The sequence below is a fragment of the Poromitra crassiceps genome (assembly GCF_964638095.1).
Source record: "Poromitra crassiceps genome assembly, chromosome: 22".
NCBI lineage: Eukaryota > Metazoa > Chordata > Actinopteri > Beryciformes > Melamphaidae > Poromitra > Poromitra crassiceps.
The window spans coordinates 14,600,859-14,611,157 of NC_139647.1; the positions used below are offsets into that span (position 1 = coordinate 14,600,859).

The 10,299-nt window shown below is 43.4% G+C and overlaps 1 protein-coding gene across 1 annotated transcript in view; it reads left to right on the forward strand.

The window, feature by feature from the left end:
• The window catches only part of ablim1a (actin binding LIM protein 1a), a gene marked incomplete at its 5' end in the record, with an annotated part of 66,880 nt that extends 56,692 nt beyond the window's left edge, over window positions 1-10,188 (forward strand). Inside the window, 9 exons of the mRNA XM_083658483.1 lie at window positions 1,660-1,707; window positions 4,058-4,158; window positions 4,737-4,860; window positions 5,924-5,985; window positions 6,296-6,356; window positions 6,565-6,572; window positions 7,379-7,453; window positions 8,781-8,861; window positions 9,085-10,188. Of these exons, the coding sequence (XP_083514609.1) occupies window positions 1,660-1,707; window positions 4,058-4,158; window positions 4,737-4,860; window positions 5,924-5,985; window positions 6,296-6,356; window positions 6,565-6,572; window positions 7,379-7,453; window positions 8,781-8,861; window positions 9,085-9,198 (674 nt within the window). The 3' untranslated portion in view covers window positions 9,199-10,188. The remainder of the gene's footprint in view (window positions 1-1,659; window positions 1,708-4,057; window positions 4,159-4,736; window positions 4,861-5,923; window positions 5,986-6,295; window positions 6,357-6,564; window positions 6,573-7,378; window positions 7,454-8,780; window positions 8,862-9,084) is intronic.
• Window positions 10,189-10,299: the final 111 nt, after the last annotated feature.

The following is a 10,299-nucleotide window of genomic DNA, read 5'->3' on the forward strand; positions in this document are numbered from 1 at the left end:
TGCCCTTGTCTGCTTATATGCTATCTAATAACCCCATTAACCACATTTATCAAAACCAATCAGATTTCTCTCCCATCCAGTCAAAATGACCTCAAGCGGGTCCCGTTGCATCCCTGTGTGTTACGCCCTCTAGTGTCCCTGCTTATGTTCTGTTCTTGATTCTTCCCACCGGAGGCACCGACCCGCCAAGCGGCCGGAGTTCCCCCCTCCCTCTCAGGCCCGACAGCCGGCCGGTCACTCCGCCTCTCTCTCTGACCCCTAAACATTTCCACCTCCCAGGTAGGAGCCGGAGCGCACCCTGTCACTGCTCCCTCCGCACAACCCTCTTGACCTTCTGTCACGTGTCTTGCACACAAATGATCTCATTGGTTGAGTTAATGAGCACAATGGGTGGAGCCAAAGAAACAAAATCTGTAATGTTAGACCCTGTGAAAAAAATGCAAGGGCTACGAGAGGAGGTAGCTTATGAAGATGTTCTGACTGATTTGTTTTTGCTGCTGTATTCTAGCTTTGCTAGCTAGTTAGCTTGCTGACCTTCCAAATTCAAACGAGCGATACTAGCCCATATAGCTCTAGCTAGTTAGCGACCTTCCAACATCATGAATGTCAGTGTCATTTATAGCAATTTCTTTGCCATTTTTATTTATTTATGCTTTTTATGTTCTTACTTTGACATCCAAATTTGCCAGTTAGCTAACTTGAGCTTTGAAAAGCTGTGGTGCTTTGGCTCCGCCCATTGACGCTTAACTCAAACAATGAGATTGTTCCTGCCTCCAGATCAGCTCCGCCTACAATGTTTGAGTAAATTGTCTGTCTGTCTGTCTGTCTGTCTGTCTGTCTGTCTGTCTGTCTGTCTGTCTGTCTGTCTGTCTGCCTGTCTGTCTGTCTGTCTGTCTCTCTGTATGTCTGTCTGTCTGTCTGTCTGTCTGCCTGTCTGTCTGTCTGTCTGTCTGCCTGCCTGTCTGTCTGTCTGCCTGTCTGTCTGTCTGCCTGTCTGTCTGTCTGTCTGTCTGTCTGCCTGTCTGTCTGTCTGTCTGCCTGTCTGTCTGTCTGCCTGTCTGTCTGTCTGTCTGTCTGTCTGCCTGTCTGTCTGTCTGTCTGTCTGCCTGTCTGTCTGTCTGTCTGTCTGTCTGCCTGTCTGTCTGCCTGTCTGTCTGTCTGTCTGTCTGTCTGCCTGTCTGTCTGCCTGTCTGTCTGTCTGTCTGCCTGCCTGTCTGCCTCTCTGTCTGTCTGTCTGCCTGTCTGTCTGTCTGTCTGTCTGCCTGTCTGTCTGTCTGCCTGTCTGCCTGTCTGTCTGTCTGTCTGTCTGCCTGCCTGTCTGTCTGTCTATGCCACTTTACTCCATTCAGTATCGGCTTTTGCTTTTCCTCCTCTTCTTCCATAACTATACGATCACAGATGAGCGCCACCAGTAGACAGAAGCATGTATCACAGGAAAAAGAGAGGCATTCAGTATACTACCTATGCCAGTGACAGTCTTTGAAGACCACAGGGGCGTTTTCTTTTAGTATGGTTCATGCTTTCATCCATTTCAGAGTGCTTGATGCTTCTGCATCATGACTTGGTGCCATGTTGATGTGTTCGCCGTAGATCTTTGATGCAGCAGCGGTCTGTGATCTCTCTAAATGTGTCTTATATCTGTACTTGGAATATTTTCAGATCAGGGGAGCAACATCTACAGAAAACCACCCATCTACAAACAGCACGGTACTTTAGCTTTTATTTCAGCTTCATTTCAAAAAGAGATGGCACAACTGCTGGGGCCTAGTACTAGTTCAAGTGATATACATTTAATGTAATTATTGATACATTAGTGACTAAATGTGTGTTTGTTTTCAGCTGAAACTGTCTGTCCATGTAACCATGTCCCCACCCCCCACTGTCAATGTACCAGCACTGTTTGAAGTCTCTCTCCGATCCTCTTCTGTCTGACCTGCAGCTTGTCCTACACTGCACTTAGTCCATCTTAACGAGTCACTTCATCTTAAAATACAGTCTTAAAATGGTGGGCGCCTGGGTAGTGCAGCAGTAGATTCCCTGCCTACCAACACAAGGGGGTCACAGGTTCGTGCCCCGTGTTGCCTCCGGCTCGGTCGGGGCATCCACACAGGCACAATTGGCCGTGTCTGCAGGTGGGAAGTCGGATTAAGGCTATGTGTCCATTTGGTGTCCAGGATGAAATGACTTGTTAGGATCGACATGTGTTTGCATTGTAGACAGCGTACGATTCAGCGTCCGTACTGAGTGACCGTTGAGCCAGATGCTGCTGAAAATGTTTACCTGTGGTTGAGACTGTGAGCCACAGACACTGATAGATCAGTTCCCATGGTTACCAACCTAGATACAGCTGCCATAGCACCCCAAAGCAAGTCTGCTGATGACATCATCAGGTCCGCCACCTTCCCTGCCGCCCATGCTCCCTGTCCGGACCACAGCTCACAGTGCGAGGGCGACCTTTGGCCCTACTCTCTCGCTGTATTAGGTACAGTAGGCTCCTGATGGGCATGCTTGCACTGCTTCCCCCTAGTGGCACGATGGACACTTAACACCTAACCACACCCCTAACTCTCCCTTCCAGCTGCCCCTAAAGCTACGCTGCATCCCTGCTCTCACTATGCTTTCACTCCGAGCACAAGGCTATACTTCAGGTGTTTTCCGTCATTAAAGGGACACCTTTCTGATTTTCAACCAGCTTTGTATCATTACAAAATGTTTAAAGACCCACTAAAGTCAAAAATGTGTTTTTCTTCTCGCTCCTTCAGTTCAGGATGTCTGAGCTTCACTGTGCAGAATGATGCTTGACACTATAACACTATAATGGACCAAATGACATGATGTCATTTGGTCCAGGAGGTTCTGTGAATGAATGGGGAGCTCTCAGTCCAGTCAAGATGGAGGGAAGTTCAACATTGTTCATTTGCATAATATACTACTGATTTTGTAATGATACAAATCTGATGGAAAATTGGCAAAGTGCCCCTTGACGTTTTGCTTGCACAGTGCAGAAGTGTTGTACCCTTTGAATGGTTTCTGTTGCCGCCATGTTGCTTTTTGCTTGTGGTAGCATCAGTTTCACCTTTTTTTGTTCACTTGCAGCACACAATTGGTGCACTACTACTACTACTACTACTACTACTAGCTATACTCAATAGTTCCACAAATGACACGGACAGAGATAACTGAGACTGACTTCAAACTGACTTTTTGTCTGTCTGTCTTACATTGTGTCAAGTCTTGACATGAACGATGACGGCTGACAAGCCGATTATTGGAGTACCAGCCCCTCTGTTTGTCTGTCTAGTCAACTCTGTCTCACATTTGTGTTCGACCACCAGCCACCTCTTACGCATAGAATGTGTGTGTTCCTCACCGCTCTCCACTGGTACGTTGGGCTGCACTGCACAGTACCTCTGTGGGCCAAACGATGCAGCCATGCCTTTATGCATCAAACGATGCAGCCATGCCTTTCTGTCTTTACCTTTCTGTCTTTACCTTTCTGTCTTTACCTTTCTGTCTTTACCTTTCTGTCTTTGCACAATTGAATTATTGATTCAGCATCTCATTAGGTTGGACAGTACAGTACATGTACAGCATGGTATCTTCCAGAAAGATGTGTCTGTGTGTGGTTGTGTACAGTACAGTATGTGTGTGTGCGTGCATTTGTGTGTGTCTTTGTGTGTTGTTTCATATTTGGTAGGGCTATGCAATTGAATTTTTATTTCAATTTTGGCTTCTCACAATTATGAAAACAAGATTATGTATACAGTATATATATACGGTGTATATATATATATATATAATTAGCCTATTTATTTATCTATTTCTTTTATTTTCATGTATTCATTTATTTTCCAGTTCAATTATATTTAAAGTTCAAATAAATCCAGTATTACTGTAAAAAGACAAGTTTTTTCAAGTACAACAAATGCATGATGTTGCCAAAGTCAATGAGTAATCACGTTAATAAATCGTGATCTCAATATCAGTCCAAGTAATTGTGATGATGATTTTTTTTTACCATAATGGAGCAGCCCTAATATTTGGCACACATACACAGGTATGGCACCTGTAGGGTCGGAGGGGCCGAGACGATCCAGAGAAGAGGAGGAGGAAGAGGCACTGAAAAGAAAGCAGCTCGCGGAGGAACACCTCAACAAGGTCAGCCAAACAGCCTCTATACTGTGCACACACTTACATGCAGCACACACTCTGCCCGGGTGGACTGCTCCTTACAAATGTCATATTCCCCCTCATTTATTTATTCATTTAATTGGATGCTTGACTTCACATTGGCCACACGGTAGAAGAAAAAACATAGAAAACTACAACAAAAGGGAAACATGGGTATGTCTCTGTGGAGGACGAATCAGCGTGACGTCACTTGCCACCCAGAAATGCGGAACCCCGCGACAGTTACAGTAATAGTATGAGTTGTGCGCAAAAACTATACATCACTCAGCTCACTCATGCTCAGCTGATCCCTCGTATAGCAAGATTGCCTAGCTGTTGTTCTTTGCCAATAGCCATGTTTAGCTGCCATATTTGGAGAGAGCACTGTTTTATGCATCGTTACAGTAATGAACTTGATCCTCAACGTTTGTGGCCTGGATTGCTGATAATGTATGTGGACTGTGGATATAGAATATAGATTTGACTTTGTGTGTGTTTGTGTGTGCGTGTGCGTGTGTGTGTGTCTGTGTGTGTGTGTGTGTGTGTGTGTGTGTGTGTGTGTGTAGATCCAGTCTGGTTTGGGAAAGCTCATCCTGAAGGAGGAGAAGGAGAAGGAGCAGATCAGGGAGCGTCATGCGCGCAGCCTCTCCGCTCAGCGCTACGACCCCAAACAGAGCAACTGTGATGCAGGTGCAGAGTGCGGACCTCATCGTCGGTCACACACAATCTGGAATCATAGGCACAGTAGAGAAGGCCTGGGCCATATACAGTAGTATTTGCAGTTACCTTTTATACCAGTGTTTCCTCTATATGTGCCGCTGCTGAAATATGGCCGCCGCTGCAGAATTTTACACTGTGATTCTTTTTTGCGCTACGGACGCTTCATATTCACACACCTATGAGTAAAGCATATATAAACAAGAAACTTAGCAATTACCTGATACTGTCAGCACAACGCATACAGTAGGTGTAGGAAGCACAGGGGACAGCGGGGACATTGTAGCATTACTATAGTGAATATTATAGTATCATTATAAGAATACTGTAGGAATACTATAGGAATACTAGATCCCTATTGTCAAATACAATTTTATTGACTGTATCTCCTACGAGACAGGACAGGACTAGGCACTGTTACAACTCCATCCTGGGGGAAACACTGTATACAAATTGTCCCAATGGGGTAAACATGCACCACCTGTCTGGTAGGGGTGGGCGGACAATCAATACAGCATAGTATCGCGATATTTTGTGGGCAATATATCGTATCGTAGCGAATGCCAAGTATCGTGATATTTTATTATACAAAATGCAACATTTAGGTTTTGTATGACAGCGTTGGTCAGTCTGTCTACTTGACAATCTAATTTTGCTGCAATCAAAATGATTGAAGTGAGATGAACAGACTGGAAACTTTATCTCATTAGATCAAACAGATGTTGACAAAGTTTTTTCCTTTGGGGACATCATTTGCAGTTGAAAAAAGGTAATAAATCACAATATATCGCAACATTGCAATACTCAATATATCGCAATACTAGCATATTGCAATATCGCAATACTAGCATATCGTGACTTAAGTATCGCGATATCATCGTATCGTGGGGCATCTGCTGATTCTCACCCCTGCTACCTGGTAGTCTGCCGTCTTTGACCCTTGTCGTTACTAGTTCTGTTTGGATTTAAAACAAGAAAGTTATGGTGCAATGTTACAGTTTGCCAGGTGTGATGTGTTTTAATGTTGGTGTTACAGATCCAACATCTCCAACCAAAACTAACTCTCTGCCTGGCTATGGGAAGAATGGACTGCATCGGGTAAGAACTCACACTTACTCATAACAATGTTGTTTTCTATCTAAGCATATACAGTCAAATGCAGATAGGAGTGATGCACATGATCACAGCAATATAAGTCAATCAAATGGGCATTTTGTTGTTAAATCACAATCAGCATCATTTTTAATTTATAAATAAATTCATAAATCTACATGACATAAATGCAACATTGTAAATACAGTATATCTTGGCACCAGTGTTCCCTTTACATTTATTAGTCTAGTAATCTAATCCTAACTCTGCAACAAACACACAGTAATGTGTTGCAATGTGGTCTGTGTTCCTGCAGCCCCAGTCCACAGACTTCACCCAGTACAACAGCTATGGTGACATGTGTGGAGGGGGAAGAGGTGAGAGCCGCCGACAAAAAAGTAGACACTCTATCCCTACGCTACGCTTTACCAGTGCTATTCAACGACAATATTCAGAAACTCTCGATACCTACGCGCACATGCATTTTTGCAATATTTGCATAACGAATCACAATGCCTGGTCAGGGGATTTGACAGCAAAACCATTAACTGTGAGTCTCGTTCTCTGTCCCATTTTGTCCTGCAGAGTTTCAGGTATGTCTCTCATCTGCTTTTCTCACATGGCATGCTCCTCACCTTGCATATATAATGCCTTGCTCATGGGTTGCAAGAGACACCTTGGCCCCAATGCACCTCGCCCACTCCTGCTAAATGCTTGCATCGTGTTGGATTATGTCAACTACAGGGCATGCAGTGCAGTGATTTGGAATGCCTCTACCAGAGACCTTTCATATACATGGAGACACCCCAACTTCCTGTATCGGTGCCACTGCCACACCCCCTTAGGAGACTGGTCAGCCAATGACGTTGCATGCCATTGACAAGACAGCCAATCACAAGCTGATGACCACGCCCAATTTAGGAGACTGGAAGAGTACCATTTCTTACAATTGGCGGAGCCTGGAGTGCGGTGTCTCTATCTAATATTTAAGGTCTCTGCCGCTACTATGGGAAGCAAACATGCACTGCCCAGAATAATAACATATACGATGGATGCCTGGACACTGAGCCACTGTACTGTACATGCAATGTACAATCATTGCCTCATCTCTTGTTTTGTTTGTTGTTACCAATGTTTTGAGTCAAGCTAAATGTCTCATTTGAATATGTGGTTTGAAAAAAAACAATGCACCATAATAGAGAAAACCCTGCAGAGACATTCAGAAAACAAAGTGCACAAAGACTGCCCATCTCAAGTACTTCTTCCCTGACTCAATACTGTCCCAAATGACTTGCTCCATCCAATGAAAACAGTGCCCACCTGTCATTAGTGGACACATCCATGCCATTGACCCCGCCCCCTTCCACTATATTACATTTGTGTATGTTCTATTCTTTAGCACATTAAGGACGGCCGTCCAGCACTTGCACGGATGGACAGGGGAGTATCAATGCCTAATATGTTGGAACCAAAAGCAAGTATCTCCTTCTTTTTGTATTGATGAAAACCTTGTAATCTAAACTGAAATATGTTACAAAAATTGACAATAACTTATACGATGATCGTTAAGGTGCCCTCTAAGGTGCCTGTTGAGTAGCTCGCTGTTTGTAGTTGCATTTTAACATAGAGTAGAGGATCGATTTTTGCTACTAATTTAGAAAGAATTAAACGTTTGCAATTCGACAAAGAAAAAAAGTGTCAAATAAAAAATAAACAGCTATTCTTTAATCAGCCTTGTGGTGTGGGGACATTGGTGGAAGTAATAGTAATAGCGTTTTTTGTTTTTTTACTGGAGCTGAAAGACTCACATTAGCTGGCTTCCTGGTTTAGCATGCTGCTTCAGGAGCTGCTTAGCATTAGCTTCCTGGTTTAGCATGCTGCTTCAGGAGCTGCTTAGCATTAGCTTCCTGGTTTAGCATGCTGCTTCAGGAGCTGCTTAGCATGCCATGCTGGCTTCCTGGTTTAGCATGCTGCTTCAGGAGCTGCTTAGCATGCCATGCTGGCTTCTCCATGCTGGCTTCCTGGTTTAGCATGCTGCTTCAGGAGCTGCTTAGCATGCCATGCTGGCTTCTCCATGCTCATCTGCACATAGCTTTGACCTACTACAGTGGCTGGACACCACTGTATGCAGCAATACAGTGGAGGTTGTCATCCAAAACAACTCATATCACTATATATACTGCTTAGTATATAAGGAAGGCTATACGTTACTGTGTGGATATGAGTTGGTCAGAGGCCCCCAAAGAACTTCTAGTTGCTTATTATTGAGCATTTCAGTCAAATTAACAGTTCTATATATCGCCTGATTGGACAGTTCCCACTTGCTCAGATGGAATTAGTTATTTGTAAAAGTAGAGTCACCTCAGCTTTTCCAGGACAATCATTGCCATGTGGACTTATTTGGCCTACATTAATCATATTGAGTCAACTTATAGTTTCCCCTTTTTGCGTTATATTACTCACAGAATACAGACTTTCACATAACCGTTTTCTCATGATTTCCCCCCCCTTTACCTAACACTATTGCACGCCCCTACACCCAAATAGTTACGCACACCATAGCACCATGCATTTCCCCCCACGTCCTAATAAACAGCTGTCACTTCCAGCCAGCCAACTCTCTCACATACGTACCTGTTCTCCCACCCAGTGTTCCCCCTGTCCCAGCCAGTTGTATGACAAGTAGCCTACAGAAATATCAAAATTTAATATTTTTGTCTCCTAAAAAAAAAAAAAAAAAATCTGAAGCTTGACTCAGTTCTCGGTTTGACCTGTTCACTGACAAGTGTCTCCTTCTGAAGGTTTACCCCTATGAAATGCTCATGATAACCAGTAGAGGGAGAGCTAAACTGCCCAGGGAAGTGGACAGAACCAGACTGGAGGTATCAGTTTTCCGTCCGCAATTGATACTGGATTTTGTCTACTTTGTGTAAATGAAGATGTTACACAAATATACTTACTGTAGCAAGGAATGTGCACAGTATCCATTGCTTCTTTGTCATTTTTGCAGTGACCCCCTATTGTGGCTTCAATGCTAACCACCACCACCCCCCTCCCTCCCACCCTCCCCTCCTTTGTTTTCTCGACCTTTCTTCTCAATTCTAGCGCCACTTAGCGCCTGAAACGTTCTTTGACATCTTTGGAATGGAGATCCGGGAGTTTGACAGGCTTCCCCTGTGGAAACGCAACGACATGAAAAAGAAGGCCAAGCTCTTCTAGCAGTCAGAGCAGCATGCATTTAATACTGTACATTCATTCAGATAGCACACTACCAACTGTAATCTTAGATGTAGCTTTTTTTTGGTTTCTTCCTTTTATCTTTTTCTTTTCTGTTTTCTTTTCTTTCCGACATAATCGAGGGAAGCGGTGAAATGGATTTTTTTTTTTTTTTTTTGCTCTGATGCTTCCGGAGACTGTGAGCTTGAATGATTTTGTCCAGTTAGCCATAATAGACTTGCACAGGAAACAACGAATGGGAATCTCTTCCATGTTCAAAAATGACAAAGAATGAGAATGAATGATCAATAGGGTCATGTTATTTTGATTTTATTTTATTTTTTTGACCACGCTTTGTTTTACTTCTCGCTTTGCTTCGAGTGGAACTGCTTTCCTTTCTTTCTTGCTTGTTTTTCTTCCTACTATTTGTTGCTGTTGATTCCTGTGGAACTTTGTAACTACAGTAGAACCTCATGACGCCATTATGAAAAGGTCCATGCTCACAGCTTGAACATCCAGTCAGCTTTCCCTTCACTTGGGCTGAAACCGTTTCAGCCAATGTTGGCAAGAATCGGCTCAGTGAGTCTTCAAAATGAAAAGCCGCTGGCACTTCGCTGACCTACAAATTGTTTTACTGGATCTAGAATATGAAAACAAATTATCCAAAACACACGTGTTCATTGTCAGTCTTCTTCCAAGGCTACTGTACATGCCAAACACTCATATCTGACCCTGACTAAAAAAAAAAAAAAAACTCTCTCTCTTCTCAGGCTCTCATAAAACATGGCCAGATATTTTCCCTTTAGTTGTATTGGAATAACAAATCCTATGAACACATTTTAATGCCGTATCCAACATACAGTAACCGACAAATAGATAAAACACCCAATGTAAGAAGTAACTGTCTTTGAAATTACTGTTTTATAATGAAAACCCACACTGCCATTTGTTGTATTGAAATCTGAAGCCAATAAAGCTTTAAATCACCATGAACCGTATGATCCTCGGCTATACCAAAGCTATACACCGACTGGATTCTTTTCTCTGTTCTCTTCTTTGCATTCCACCAATAAACACTCTGGGTCAGCCATGTTGCACAGGAAT